General features: G+C 52.7%; 2 protein-coding genes across 6 annotated transcripts in view; one reads left to right on the top strand and one right to left on the bottom strand.

Moving 5' to 3' along the window:
- ZNRF1 (zinc and ring finger 1) overlaps window positions 1-6,501 on the top strand; it is a 105,150-nt gene extending 98,649 nt beyond the window's left edge. Inside the window, exons 3-5 of one of the 2 annotated variants that reach the window (XM_063111677.1) lie at window positions 617-722; window positions 2,344-2,435; window positions 3,644-6,501. In XM_063111677.1, the coding sequence (XP_062967747.1) occupies window positions 617-722; window positions 2,344-2,401 (164 nt within the window). In that variant the 3' untranslated portion in view covers window positions 2,402-2,435; window positions 3,644-6,501. Of the gene's footprint in view, window positions 1-616; window positions 723-2,343; window positions 2,436-3,369 lie in introns of both variants that reach the window. The other variant, XM_063111676.1, reaches the window with a different exon arrangement.
- Window positions 6,502-7,635: 1,134 nt separating this feature from the next.
- LDHD (lactate dehydrogenase D) lies at window positions 7,636-12,659 on the bottom strand. Of its 4 annotated transcripts, none has more exons than XM_063112199.1 (11): window positions 12,583-12,654; window positions 11,226-11,338; window positions 10,885-11,026; window positions 10,544-10,685; window positions 10,231-10,390; window positions 9,744-9,943; window positions 9,521-9,649; window positions 9,312-9,439; window positions 8,590-8,680; window positions 8,394-8,505; window positions 8,062-8,315 (listed from the first exon to the last, which is right to left on the bottom strand). In XM_063112199.1, exons 1-11 carry the CDS (start codon window positions 12,652-12,654, stop codon window positions 8,150-8,152), a joined length of 1,455 nt encoding a protein of 484 aa, XP_062968269.1. In that variant the 3' UTR covers window positions 8,062-8,149. The 4 variants fall into 4 exon arrangements, with proteins under 4 accessions (XP_062968268.1, XP_062968271.1, XP_062968269.1 ...); XM_063112200.1 differs by having other exon boundaries at window positions 8,083-8,311; XM_063112198.1 differs by lacking the exons at window positions 8,394-8,505; window positions 8,590-8,680 and having other exon boundaries at window positions 7,636-8,315.
- Window positions 12,660-15,222: the final 2,563 nt, after the last annotated feature.

The raw sequence follows: 15,222 nt of genomic DNA, 5'->3' as shown, positions 1-15,222 counted from the left end.
TGGACATTTCATATAAATAGAATCATACAATGGGTGGCCTTTCATGTCTGGCTTTTTTCTTGGCTGAGTACTATTCCGTTGTATGGATATGCGACAGTTCATTTATCCATTCATCCATCAGTGAACATTTGGGTTGGCTGTTCTGTGTGTGCTGCTGTGAACATTTGTGTGCAGGTATTTGCCTGAGTACCTGTTTTGTGTGCTCACTCTTGCTTCATACCACTCTAACCATCACCATATTTTTCCAAACTGAAAATCAGCGCACAGGTCTATGTGTATGTTCAGGGGAGAGTCTATTAAGGGAAACAGCTTGCTTCATGCTGCCTCTGCCACATGTTTGTCTCTCTACAAGCCTTTTTTGTCCTCCATCTCCCGGGCCTTTGGTTCATCCCATTTTGAGATTAATTTCATTTTATTTTCAGATAATTAACTTGTGGTGTGCATGTTTTGTCTCCATAGTGAAGCTCTTAAGGTCAAGGCCCCTCTTGGGCTTTTGTGTCGTCTGCAGAGCTTGGCACAGTTTGGGTCATCTAAGCAGTCCCAACTAGTTCCTAGACGTTTGCCTACCTGTCTTCTGGCAACTAACTCTCTTGTGCTCTCCCCTGTCCCCTTGCAGATGATGTGCTGACAAAAGATGCGGGTGAGTGTGTGATCTGCCTGGAGGAGCTGCTTCAGGGGGACACGATAGCCAGGCTGCCCTGCCTGTGCATCTATCACAAAAGGTATGAGGGGGCCGGCAGGGGCAGGGACAGCTCAGCACACCCCACAGCTGAGAGTGGCAGACTCCGTCATTAGACACTCTGACTGCCTTGGTTGCGGGATGACCTCTCCTCCCACTGAGGGCTGAGTGGGGTCGAGGGAGAGGCCAGCAGACAGACGTCCTCTCTGTTTATGGGAGGTGGAGCATCCCAGGTGCAGGGCAGAGTCGAATTGCCAGAGGTTTTGCTCTGGTTTGACGACTTGGATGGTGGGAGGCCTGTGAAGCCCCACAGGTTGGAGGTGACTCTCATCTGTCTCCCTGAGCCTTTTCTTCCTCTGTGGGCCCCTCTGCCCCACAGGGTGGGAATGTTAACGTGTGCAAGAGGCAGCATGCAGAGTGTGCTCTTGGCTCCTGCACTCATCCTTCTCCCCAGGGGGCAAGAGGCAGAAAGAGTCACTACCTGTGGGGCCAAGGCACAGAGAACTGCTGTAATTAGCAGGGCTGAGATTCATCCTCAGGGTCCAGCTTGAGTCTCATTCTTGTTTCCAACTGGAAAGAAGATACGTCCTTGCTCAAGACTGGAGGACACTCTGTGCTGCCTGTGGCTGCCACCTGCTTTCCTACTCCTGGAGCCCAGGGCTTCTTCCTGACACTCAAGATTTTTGAAAACCTGGCTCTCGGGGCTGCTGGTCCATAGGGTGACAGCTGTGCTAGGCACGCAAATGTGGCTGGTGCAGAGGAGGCTCAAGGTTGGCCTGAGAGAGAATGAGAATTCTTGGTCCAGATCCCAGCACAGAGTCTTGCAATATCCTAGGGAGGCACTGACCAAAACCAGAAAAGGAAGTAGTTGGCCCTAGGGGAGAATTATGCAAATTATCTGTCTGGTTCTTGTCTTTGAAAATGCTCAGATGTTCGTTTACAAATCAGGAAGCTGTCTTGGGGCGATCTCTGTTCTGTGTTTCTGTAAACACTAGAGACCCAGGCTTCACTGTCACCCTCTTCTCTCCCTGGCTTTCTTAGCAGTGTCACAAAGCCCAAAGGTCCAGCCCTCCTGCCGCTTCACCAAGAAGGGCTAAATGCCTCTGCCAACTACAGCCAGGCCAGGGAGAGCTTAGGGCCCTTCTGAGAGGTCACCCACTGGGGGAGGGAGCCTCATGGCTGCTCCTTCAACCCTGGAGGGGGCTCCCTTCTCTTAGGACCCCAGAGCCAAGAGCCATTGCTAGCCTGCCATGTCATTGTTCCCACTTCCCTGCCCTTCAAGTCTTGGAGATAGGACTAGCTGCCCTGTATACTCCACCTGCTCTCACCTTCTCTCTAATTGCCATTGCCGTCCTCCTGGGCTCCATGCATGTAGGGCCTTGGTCCCTCTCAAGACCACTGTTCCCCTTCCTACAGCACCAGATCCTGAGCCTAGATCCCCCCAGCTGCTGCCTCCAGCTGAGCCTTGCACCCAGTCTTGGTGCTCTGCCCTCTCCCTGCTTCAGAAAGTGGGTATCTGGGGACATGGTTGTTTTTCCCTGGGGTCCTTTTAGGAGAGATTCAGGAACCCCTGCTCAGGAATCTAATCTTTGAAAGTGCCCCTTTTTGAAGGAGCATCTGGTCAGCAGATAACATGGTTTCCCTTGCCACTCCCTCTACCCTAGCTGCATAGACTCATGGTTTGAAGTGAACAGATCTTGTCCAGAGCACCCCGCGGACTGACCCTGCTGGGCTGGCTTGCTGACTCCTCTCAAAGGTGAGCCCATGGTTGGGGGTGCTCCAGGCGGAGACTCAGTCAAGACGCTCTGGGGGCCTGGAGTTGGGGGAGCTAACCTGCCCTTACTCCCCGCCTCCTACCCCCAGAAGAAAGCAGGAGCAGAGGGAAGGATGGGGAGCACCTTACCTGTTAATAACTATCCAGAAATGGAAGTGATTTTCCTTGGGAAGGGTAAGAGCTACAAACTAATGTGCACGGTTGTGAAGAACAGTGCTCAGAAGAATTAGAATTAGTTGGGCAAAAGACCAGTGTATTCCAAACATCTAGGGCAAATCTCCCTAAAGAAAGTTTAGAAAGATCTCCTGGGAATGTGCTTGGGCAGGCGAAGGCACAGGAACCCAGCGTCCAGCTCTGCCTCATCTCACCCCCTCACAAAGTCTCCACCTATTCTTTGGTAATGGGGATAATCTCACTCCCTGTCACCATATGGACACTACACTTATTACACAGATGGCCAATGGCACGGTGCATTGGCCACTTCAAAGTGTGTGCCAGTGATAATTTTACTGCTGGTTCTTCCCAACTGCAGGCCACCTCCCTCACCCTAATTCCAGATGAATCTGAGACCAGACTTGCCCCTCCACCCATAGCACAGGCCCCAACTCCACAGCAGGCCAGCGCAACAGTGTCCCCCCCATTTGCGCCCACATGTCACCCCCACGCAACCAGTGGGTCTGGCCTCCCCATTTCTTCCCTAGGGCACCTTCCCTTACTGCACACCATCCTCTCTTGTCTCCCATCCTGCCTGTCCCTCCAAATTCTGGGCTGGCATCTTCTGTTTCTTGGCAAACGAATAGACAACCTCCCAAAAAACCAAAAGCCCAACTCCACCTCCTCTCACATCTGAAGGTTTTGGGGCCTCTTTCTTTTCTCTCTCCCTCTCTTCTGCTTTTGTTTTGTTTTGTCTTGTTAGGTTTATTTTATTTATTCCAAGCAAACTCCCAGAACAACTGATGATGTCAGGCAAATCAGGGACATGTGCTCTTTTTACCTTCACCTCAAAGACTGATGACAAGGGTAGAAGACAGAGCGAGGGCAAGAACAAGGCAGAGGGTGTGGAGCCTGGCCCGGGAGCACGGATCCAAATCCTGGCATGAAGTTTGGCTTCGGGGGCCTGCCCAGACCCAGCCATGGATGCAGCAGCCAGCCCGGGCAGACGGGTACAACTTATGTGTTGTGATCCACAGAGGACAGATGGCCCCTGTTCCTGAGAGGAGGCTCATCGGACACTGGGGCAGAGCTGAGCTTGGGACACCAGTGGGAACAGGGCACCCCTTCTGCACTGACTTCCAGAAAATGGTTCTCCCTTCCTCCCTGAGGACACCACGTTGGATGAGAGGAGTTTGAGAGAAGAATGAACCAAGCTCTATCCTTCCCCTCCCCTGTCAGCCCTGGAGGGAAAGGGCATTTTCTTTTTCACCTTTGAAAGGCGTTGTGGGTCTGTCTTTAAAGTGTTTACAAAAAAAAAAATTATATAAAAAAAAAAAAGTCTCGTGTCGACTGGTGTTTTCCCTGGTGATGTTTACAGATTGCCATTTGCTGCCCAGCTATAACCCACTCAGTGACAGAAATGATCACAGCCAAGTCAGCCAGTGCAGGCGGGCGGGTGAGTGCACGCCATCTCTTCCTTCGCCCGTTGGCCCTATCCATCAGCAACCTCTCTGCCTTGGGTTTGTTTCCATTTTTCTGGCTTGGTTTTGCACCTTTCTCCCCTTGGGACCCTGATATCTTGACTTTATTGCCAAAAAAATAACCTACTTGAGGACTTTCTCCCCTCCTCCATTCCCATTTCTCCCTTCTTTCCTCCTGGTTCTGGTCAGTTCAGAGGATTTAGCGATCACAAGTGTCCTGCAAAAATGCCTGAACATTTTCTTAGGCCCTTGTGGATTTTTCCCGCATAAAACTTAAACGAAAAGACTTACTAAAGAAATATGTACAGCTACCCTTGTTTTCAAGCACTCTGTTTGAGGACATTTTAGCCATTGATGTTCACACGTGGCATCAACCCATGCAGGATAGGTTTCTGTATTTATATATTAAAATACAAAAAAACACAACTTACAAAATGTTTTAAAAATGTTCAAAGCTTGAGAGAAAAGCTTTCTTCATTAGTCAAGGTGTTTTGATATGGAATTAAAATAATGTCTGATAAAAGATGCACTGTGTGATTTCATTTTAATGAAGTGTTGTTACACAATCAAGAAATGGGGGCAAAGGCCTGTCCCCCACTCCCTCACCTACCTCCTTAGCATTCCTGCAGGCTATTACTTGGGGTTAGAGGTATGTGAAGTGGTTCTCAGATGGTCATGCGTGGTAGAGGGAAAGAGGCAGCTCCGATGTACATCCTACATGTTTACTAACCCTCACATGGAATCAGTCTGCCGTCATCTGTGGAGTGGTTGTGACAAAACACCTCTGGAAAGATCTGCAGGGTCAAAGATCTTGCAGCCACTGGAGGCTGCAAGGACGTGGGTTCTTCCAGGTACCAGCCCAGCCCCTCCTCTGGCCTGTGCTCCCATCCTGCATCTGCCCTGCCTGTTGCTCAGTTTGCATCTTGGTGCTGACTCACGGGCATGCTTCACCGAGGCCCAGGAAGAGGCCCTGGTTTGGGGCTGAGCCAGCTCAGAGCCCTTGAACCAGAACCAGCCACTCAGGCTCACAAAAGCTGGCAAACTGCGGGCCGGGCGGGAAGCTCAGGGCAGGGGCAGCAGTGCACGCTGGGCCTCTGTCCCCATGCCAGACAGGCTCCCAGAGCAGCATTCCAGAGCCTCCTGCAGAGCCAGCAGAAAGCTCCACAGGGAACCGGTTCCTTGCCTTCTCTGTTCTCACCCTTCGTGGGCCCCCTGGTCATGCTGTCGCCTCCAGGCTCCAACCCCACCAGGCCCAGGAGTCTGGACCTTGCCACCACCCTGGCTCTGTAGTCACCGTCTATCAGATGCCTCCTGCAACACCTACCCTGTGCAAGGGTGTTCATTGCAGGCCAGTGGGCCAACGTGAGCCAAGGCAAGCAGGCACACACAGCATGTTTGGAGAAACACGAAAGAAGAATTTGTGGTTCTGAGCCTGGGCCTCAGCATGGGACCTGCCTGAGGTGGAGACCCTGGGGACCTACAAACACCATTAGGAGAGCTGGCAGCAAGAATGTGGTTCTAAACTCTACATTTGGGCTCCTCTACTTCTTGGCAGAATGATCTTGCAGAAACGACTTCATCTGAACTTCAGATTCCTTGCATGTGAAGTGGGGACAGATGTCACCGTGAGGGTTGGGGGGTCTGCCCTGAAAGCCCTGGCACACGCACAGCAGGCTCCCTTGTAGCTTTGTCACCGCAAAGGGCACTGTTCTATTCACAGCACCTCCTGCTTCTGCCTGGCAACTGTGTCTCCCTGTTCTATATTTAATCCCACCAGCAAAGCTGGCGGGGCAGGGCCCTGCCCTGAAGGAGATCTCCTTGCCTGACCTCTGTACCAGGAGATGGGGGCTCTGTGCCCACTGTGGTGGCTTTAGGTGGCTCCTTTGGCAGTGCCATGGGTGACCAGGTGTTTGTGAGTTGTGTGGGGCAGGGCCACAGCCACGCTGGGTGCTATTCCAGGCTCTTGGGGCTGGTGCTCATCCCCACCCCCAGTGACTTCCACTCCCGCTTGACAGACTCCTGTGTGTGCTCTCCCAACTCAGATGGCCAGCTCCTGGTGTGGGGTAGGACTGCAGTTGTCCAGGCTTCCCAGGTGGAGCTGGTGTTTGTCATCCCCCATCCAGACAGCTCTTCAGAATCCTGTGTTGCTCCTGCTCTGCCTTTCTGGGAGGGGAGAGAGTGTGGAGGAGCCCAGAGGTGGGTTCTGGCCACTTTCTGCTGAAGGCTCATCACGATTTTGTGGTGGACGGGAGCCCTTCACTAAGATCATCCATCTAATATCCATTTAATGGTATTGAGGTTTATAGGAAAATGTCCTTATTCTTAGGAGATAGATGCTGAATTATATAGGTGAATGATTTCAAGAAATGTGTAATTTACTTCCAAATGGTTACCCCCAAAATACACAAAACAAATAAGGCAAAAATGTTTGTCATTGAATCTTCAGTGGCTGGTATTCCAGTGAATGGTGTACTTGTTCTTTCAAATTTTCTGTATGTTTGGAATTTTTCTTAATAAAAAATTATGGGAAAATGGCCATTTGCTGAATGCCTACTAGTTAGTTACCAGGCTGGAGGGCGCGTCAAAAAACAGCCCTGCCCAGTAGCAGGGAGACACCTGCTGCTGCAGAATTCTCACCTGGGGTGGGGGGAGAACAAGAGCTGTGTCTGTGGTAAGCACGCAGCTGATGATGGGACTGCTGGTGCACCGGGGTGGTTTGTGGGGAGGGCTGATGAGTCTTGCCACCAAACCACCCTTGGCACAGCCTCGGCTCCCAATTAGGGCAGCCACAGAACAGAAAACTTCACACAGGCCTGTCCTCAGTGCTCAGGTTTGTGGCAGTGCAGAGGAGGGGTTCCAAGCATTGAGGTTGGACTGAGGAGTCTGGAGAACTGATGGGTGGGGGCTCACGTGTCCTGGGAGGGGGCATGAGGTGAGCAAGGGGATGCCGTGGTCTCCCCGCACTGCACAGGTTCCTCGCATCTGCAGGGCTGGTGGGTCCCTGACCCTGGGAGGGGGGTGACCCAGGGCTAAGACAGGTGAGTCCTGGGCCGCAGCTGCACAGAGCAGATGCTGTGGTGTCTGAGCTTTATGGTGTCGGGCGCCCTCTCGTGGGCTTAGGGGGAGAAACTGTTAAGTACTCCAGACTGTTTCGGGCCAAGAATCCCAAGACAGGAGCAGGCCCCAGGATGCACAAACCTTGACATGGAGGGTAAAAAAGCTGGTAGTACATTACATCACGCCATGGAGAGGCATGGTGTAGGGGGAGTAATCTCACTTCCATTTCTAACAATTGGTAGCAGCTGCTTGAAGAACGTGTTCATGTTGTTCCAAGGCCCAGTTCAGGCCTAGTGAGGGAGTGTCATAAGTGACACTGCAGTGGCCAGGTCCTCAGCCTGAGGTGGCCAGCAGCAGAGTAGTTGGGCCAGGGACCTGGGTTCCTTCCAAAGCCGGAGCACCATCCCCCTCCCCAGGCCGTAACAAGTCAGAGAACAGCCCCCAAACAAAGACAACACCGCCAAAGGACAGAGAACCTGGAGGGAGTGGGGAGAGGAGGCCTGTTGATCTCCCGACAGCTGCAAATGGGGTTCACTTTTATTTGGGGGAAGACTTAACAATGTGGAGTGGGAATTCCCATCCCATACCAGGAAAGGAGTGTTCCTGTCACTAGGTATAGGGCAAAGGGTGCTGGGTCCCTTCAGACTTTGTCCTGGGTCCCCAGCAGTGGGGAGGCCTTGATGGAGGGGCATCATCTTAACCTTGGGCTGGACCCACACTGCTTCTCCCAGCCAGAACAGGATGTGTAAGAGCAGAGGGAAGCAGCTTCTCCAGTAACCAGCCTGGGTCACTCACTGGACCAAAGGATCCTGGGGATAATAAAGGGGGCCAGGGAGGATCCAGGTACCCAGGCTTTTCTTCCCATCAAAGCCCCAGATACATAGGGCTGGCTGGTGGTGAAGACAGCATCGGCCACAGTCCATCCTGCAGGGTTGGTGGCATGAAGAAGGTTCCAGAACAGAGGCTTCATAATCTGGGGGCTTGTGGGCCGAGTACTTGAGCCCCTTATATCACCTTGCCTGGGTTCATGAGGTTTCGGGGGTCCAGCATGGCTTTGAGCTGCTGCATAGTCTCCATGCCCACAGTGCCCACCTCCTCCTGCAGCAGCTGCCGCTTGCCCAGCCCAATGCCATGCTCCCCGGTGCATGTCCCATGGAGTGCCAGTGCCTGCCTGGGAAGCAGTGAGAAGCTGTCCTCAGTGGGCTTTTGCCACATCCCTCAGCTTCCCACCCACAGGCTCTGCTCCTACCTGCCCAGCTGTTCTGAAAAGGCTTTGGCTCTGTGGAGCTCCTCGGCATCATTCGGGTTGACCGACAGGATGCAGTGGAAGTTGCCGTCACCCACATGCCCAACAATGGCTCCTGGGGCCCCAGAGGACAGAGCTGTCACCTCCAGCCCAGGCACTGGCCAGCCCCCACCTCCCTCCAACAGTGAGCAGGCAGAACCTGTGAGTCCCGAGGCCTTCAGATCCCCCTTGGTCTGCACCAGGATCTCTGGCAGCCGGGAGATGGGCACACATACGTCAGTGGAATAGCCCTGGGTCGGAGTGCAGGCCTGTGAGGTTCTCTCCCCAACCCCCTGCCTGCCTGGAGATAAGGGGTCACTGGGGTCAAGGCTAAGAATGGGTCTGGGGAAACTTGGCTTCAGTTCTTGGCATCACACAAAGAAACGTCCTGCTCAGGTCCCCTCTCCCCCCGCCCCCCCCACCACACCCACACACCCACACAAACGCAAGATGATTGGCCCAGGTGTGTGCTTGCCAGAGGCTGTCACACTCTCCCCTGCCTCCCACACTCAGCCACTTGCAGATCTCCCAGAACCCCATACTTCTGTGATTTTGCATGAGCTGCCCAGAGCCCGGCCTCCCCTTCCTCTCCATCATCTCCTCCTACAGGAAGCTTTCCCTCTGTGTTTATAGCTACTAAGGACACTGGGGGCCTTGATCACAGTAGGGCTCCCCGGGGCTTGGCAGGCAACTGTGCTTTCCCTCTAGACAGTGCCTGAGAAGTGGCTGGGTAGGCAGTCTGCTATCCAGGTTCTGCCACCTGATTAGCCAGGCCCTGACCCTGTGGGCCTCAGCCTGCTGCTCTGGACAACAAGGCAGGGGTTCGAGGAAAGGTCCACGAGCTGAGCTACAGTTGCCATCTCCAGCCCACTCCCAGCTCACCTTGCAGCCTGGCCTCAGGGCCAGGATTGCATACCAGGCGTTGTGCCGTGCTGCCCAGAGCCTGCTGCGCTCTTCGGCCTCCTTAGCCCAGGAGAAGTGGGAGGCTCTGTTGTTCCGGGTGATCTCCTCTGCAGACAGGGGAGAAGGGTTGACACTGGGCCCCACTCTGGGGAGCTGAGGCCCCGCGGCCCCACCACACCCCAGCACACCTGTCCGCTGCAATTGCTCTGCCAGTGCCTGCTCAGAGCCATGGAACTCGAGGAAGAGCGTAGGCGCCACAGCGCAGTTCAGCTTGCTGTACCTGTTGCAGGCGTCCATCGCAACATCATCCAGGAACTCTGGGACCAGGAAGAGGACAGGCCAGGTGAGGCCTGGCCTTCCAAGAGGGCCTTTCCGGGGAGCCTACCCTGACTGCCCCAGTCCCCAGCTCACCAATGCGGGCCACGGGCACTGCAGCCTGAAGGATGTTTACAGTGCTGTCCACAGCAGCCTGGACACTGGGGAATGCACAGGTAGCGGCCACCGTGGCCTCAGGGGAAGGGTGCAGGCGCAGGGTGGCAGCTGTGATGAGGCCCAGCGTCCCCTCAGAGCCCACAAAGAGCCCTGTGAGATTGTAGCCTGCTGCACTCTTCCTGGACCCAGGGGACACACAAGGTAGGTGAGTGCCCAGCCATGTGATAAGGGATTCCTGACCAGGGCACCATCCCCCAGGCACCAGTGTTGCCGTCAAGGCAGACATTCCCTGGCACACTGCTCCACAACGCAAATCAGCCTCGTGATGGGAGAGCAAACCCCGTACCATCAATTTTGGCCCATGTGACAGGATTTCAGTGCCCTCCAAAGCCTCGCTCCCCTGTCCAGGAGGCCAGCTGGACGAGGTGCCTGTCACAGCCCACAGGCCCTGGCAGAGGGCGCTCACCGAAAGTGGCGGCCTCGGCCCGCGGTGTGCAGCAGCCGCCCATCGGGCAGCACCACCTCCAGGTTGAGCACATTGTCCCGCATGTTGCCATAGCGCACAGTGTTGGTGCCTGAAGCCCCAGTGGCTGCCATGCCGCAGAGAGAGGCGTCTGCACCTGGGTCTGGAGGGTAGAGTGCAGGACAGGGCAGCCTGGGGTGGGTGGGAGGCCCTTTCCCACACACTGGGAGAAATAGGGTCCCCCGCAGCCCCAGAAACAACCTTGCCAGCAGGGAGCCCTTGGGGCACTGGGAAAGTCCCCAAATCCCAGGCCTACCCACAGGAAACCAGAGGCCGGTGTCCCGCAGGTGAGTGTTGAGAGCTTTGCGGGTGACACCAGGCTCCACCACCACAGAGAAGTCTTCTGAATTCAGCTCCACAATTCGGTCCATATGGGTCAGGTTAATGCAGACACCGCCCTGGTGGGAGGAGTCCCAAGAAGTCTGGCTGACCCAGGTCTCCCACCAGGCACAGCTTCCGGACCACACCCCTCAGCTGACCTATCAGCAGCCAGACCTGGGCGGGAGCTTGAGGGCAGGGCCTGGCTGACAGCTGTGTGTGGTGAAGGACAAGTGTGGTGAGACCGGGCCTGGGGCAGGGGTGGACACCCCACTGTACCTGCATGGCACAGACTCCGCCTTCAAGCCCGGTGCCAGTGCCAAATGGGATGATGGGCACGCCTTGGCCGTAACACAAGGCTGCCAGCCGGCTGACCTGGTCCACATTCTGGGGCCACACCACAGCATTTGGAGGATGGCACCTAGAACCAGACCCTCAGTGATTGAGGAGGAGGTGTTGCAGGGCCTGAGGGGACATGGTGGGCAAGGGGCAGAGAACTCCCCTCTGGACAGAGGCTGCCAGAGCACCCTAAAATAGGTGGGTGGGGGAGAAGACAACCCAGGACCCTCACTCCCAGCCAGGGTTTCTGGCAGGGGAGGGGGCCCACAAGCCCCCCACACCTGTACATCGACTCATCATGCCCATGCTGCTCGCGGACCACGGCAGCCGTGGACACGTGGGGGCTCCCCACTATGGCCTTCAAGGCCTCCACAAAGCCTTCGCTGAGTTCACCCTGCAGGGGAGAAATACATTGCCAGAGTCACCGGAAGGACACCAGGGGGGCCGGGAGGGGTGGGAGCTGGAGTGGGCCTCCCCTATCCTGACACCATCCTGAAGGGTCAGCTCAGCCAGGCCTTGCCAGGTGTACCCACTCTAAGCAAGCCTTCTAGAAAGGAGTGCCCCTTTTCCAAACAGAACCATGCCCTTAATAACTAAAAGATCTGCTCTGCCTAGGTCAGCTAAATTGTAGTGCCTTGGGAGATGTGGGGTAAGTCAGCAGTCATATCCACCTGTCCTGGAAAACATTATTATAAGACTATTTTTATTTAGAAGCAGACTTCATGGCAACAGAAAGTCATAAAATAACCTAGAATGCTTCTTGTAACCCTTACCCTAGATCCCTGCACGTAGGATATAACCTAGTAACAATCCCAAGTGTGTACGTCATGTACAACCAGTAGAAAACCTGATGAAGTGATTAGGTGGGACTGTCCTCTCTCTCTCCTTTGATGCTTCTCCCTTCTTGTGACTATCAAATGCCAGGCTCTGCTGGACCTCTTCAGAGTGCACTTCTGAGGGCAAACTGACCTATGCATTTCCCCGGTAGCCATCTTTATATTGGCTCAATAAATCCTATGCTTTATATATTTGGCCTCAGTTTCTTTTAGGTCAGCACCCTTCAGAAAACTTGTCACCAGAATAAAAAGAAAAACCAGATTCACTCTACAAAAAGGACATCAGCCCTGCTTTAGTGAATTGAAAAAGTTACTCATCTTGGTCTTCCCTCCAAGGCCAGCCAAGCACTGCCCCAGGCACACAGGGGATTCAGAGCTTGATGAGGAAATGACAGGAAGGAAAAACTTCCACTGTCCCCTTCCCCAATACTAAGACACCCCCCCACACACGCTCTACCTTGGTTGGGGGCTTGTATATAGGGCTCTCGGAGCCTTTCTGGGGATTTCTTCCCGTTGTACAGATGGGAGACAAGGCCAATAAGTCAAGGACAGAGCCTGGTAAGAAACCCAGGTCCTTGGCTCCCAGGCACTCTTTCAAAATGTGTTTATATTCCAGAACCCCACCGGCACCCGCACTGTGGGTGGGGGCTTCGGCCCATCTCTCTCCACACTCATGCTTTACACAGGGTCAGCCCAGTGATCCTTTTGCCCAAGGTCAGGTTGCACAGTGCTGGGGTATCACAGAGCCTGGGCAACTTGGGATCAGGCCCTCCAGGGGGCTCCTCCCTTCTCCCCCACCTACCTGCTGTGACTTGGAGCAATAGCCCCTCCAGGGGACTAGCCCCCAGGTTGCAGCCCTAAGCAGGCGGGCCATCCCTGGCAACAGCCACTGGTTTTGAGGCGGGGAGAACAGCCACTGGTTTTGAGGGGTGGAGAGACTGAAGGTCAAGGCTGCCTAGCCCATTGGCTGTGCCAGGGGTGGGGCTTCTTAAGGTGGCACGGGCTTAAGGTGGCCCCAGCAGACCTTGCCAAGTCAGGGCTGTCTGTGGAAGCCAGCATCAACACTTTTTTTTTGGCAGCTGACCTTGGTGTTATAACACCACGCCCTAACCAACTGAACCAACCAGCCAGCCCTGTCAACACTTCTAAAGGAGAGGCAAGGTTCACCAGACACATCAGGAAACTGAGGGGAAACGGCCATTCCCTGGCTTCGAACTCTGCAATGGATTCCGTGTTCCCGGGGCCCTTCAAATGCACACTCCTTGCTGTGGCCTTATAAGTCCTGCGGGCTCCTGCTGACCTCTCTGTCTCCCCCACTTCCTTCAAGCCTCCTTTTTGACTGTCCAGCTCCAGCTTCCGATTCTGTTCCTGTATACCCAGAGCTCCAGCCAGGCTCTGGGCCTTGGCACACGCTATGTCCCGTGCCTGGCACCTTCTCCAGACTCTTCACCAGGCTATCAGCCTGCAAGTCTCAGCACCAGTGCCACAGTTAGGGAGGGCACCCTCAGGGCCAAGAGGAGGGAAGCTCAGGGAGGCCCTTCTGAGATGGGATGGTGTAGGGCAGTGGGGCAAACCAAGAAGGCTTCCTGGAAGAGGAGATCTGAGGATGAGTAGCAGTTCACCAGGGAGATGGTGAACTGCTACTCATGGAAGGAGATGGAAGGAAAGACTTCGCATCCTTTCATCTGCACCCTCCCCCTGGGGAGAGTGATGTGGGTGCTGTTCTTGCAGCTATTCCTAGCTCAGTTTTCCTCCCGCGGCAATGTTGAGGAGGCATATTGCTAACATCACTGAGATAAAGCTATACCTAGCTTTGTTTTTCTTCCCCGTCATGTCAGGAATACAAAATTCTGCCTCATACTAGTTGGGGTTCTTCACCCCAACCATACTTGAATGAGTGATCCTTCCACCCTCAGTGTGTTGCTAACCGGCTTGTCTCAAAAAACAAGTCTCTTTTCCGGTTGGTTAGTTCAAATCAAGGTCCAGTGGAAGTCCAAACAATGCGTTTGGTTAATGCATCTCATAAATCTTTTAAAATCTACAACCCTTTTCCCCCTCTCCCCCTTTTGTTCCATGCCATTCATTTGTTCTGTAGAAATTTCCACCTTCTGTATTTGGATGATTGTGTCCTTGCTGCAGTTTAATGTATTTTTTTAATCTCTGTATTTCTTGAAAACTGTTAGATCTAGATGCGATGCCGTCCAGTACAACTTTCTGTGCTGATGGTAATGTTCTATCTCTGCGTTTCCCACCTGGTTCACTAGCCACGTGTGGCTACTGAGCACTTGAAATGTGGCTTAATGGAACCGAATTTCCAGTTTCATTTAGCTTTATTTTATTTTCATTTTGAGTGCCTACAATATTAGATAGCACAAATCTAGAGCATCAATTAGATTCAGATTTCGTTTTCTTTGCCAAGACTACTTTGTACATGTGTGTTTTAGAGTAAGTTTAAGGTCTTAAAAATTCCAACTGCACGGGAGGCCCGGGGAACTGGGAGGTACAGGGTTTCTTTTGGGGTGATGGAAATATTCTGGATTAGATGGTGGAAATGGTTGCTCAACACTGAATATACTAAAAACCATTGAATTGTCCACTATAAAATGGTAAAAATTCTGAGTTTTACGTTTTGTGAATTTTATCTCTAAAACATGTTTTTTAAAAATTCCAACTGAAATTTTGAGTGGGATTGCATTCAATCCGTTTATTAATTTTCTGAGATTTGGAGTCTTTTCAATATTGATTTGGTCCCTTCAAGACAATGGAATCTCTCTATTTATTCAGATCGTCTTTTATATCTGTTATTGAGGTTCTAAACTCTTCTCCGTAGGGATCACAGAGAGTTCCTGTATACTCTTGACTCAGTTTTTACTAACGTTGACATCACAGGTAGCCATGGACAATTAACAAAATTAAGAAATTAACACAGAGAAGGGGAAGGAGAAAGAGGAAGAGAGAGGGGAGGGGGAAGGGAGAGATTGGATTAGGGGCATAAAGAATAAGTTTGATTTGTAACAATGAATATGCTAATAAAAAATTTTTATTTAAAAAGAAATTAACATTGGTACAATACTAAACTACAAATACAAATTCAATTTCATCAGTTTTTTCATTAATGTCCTCTTTTTTTTCATTCCAGGATCTAATCCATCATTTGACATTGCATTTCATTGTCTTGTTTCTTTCATGTCCTACAGTCTGTGACAGGTCATCAGTCTTTCCTTGGCTTCCATGACCTTGACATTTTGAGGAGTGCTGGTCAGTTATTTTACAGTATGTCCATCAATTTGGATCTGTCTGATGTTTTCTCATGAGTAGATTGAGATTTTGCATTTTGGTCAAGAAAACCACAGAAGTGATGCGCCCTTCTCAGTGTATCATATTAGTGAGCACATGATGTCAGTCTGTCCTATTACTGGTGACATTAACCTTGATCACTTAG

Source organism: Cynocephalus volans, chromosome 10, assembly GCF_027409185.1.
Source record: "Cynocephalus volans isolate mCynVol1 chromosome 10, mCynVol1.pri, whole genome shotgun sequence".
Taxonomy (NCBI): Eukaryota; Metazoa; Chordata; class Mammalia; order Dermoptera; family Cynocephalidae; genus Cynocephalus; species Cynocephalus volans.
The sequence above is the reverse complement of the archived record's forward strand: the minus strand, read 5'-3'. Positions and strand labels throughout refer to the sequence as shown.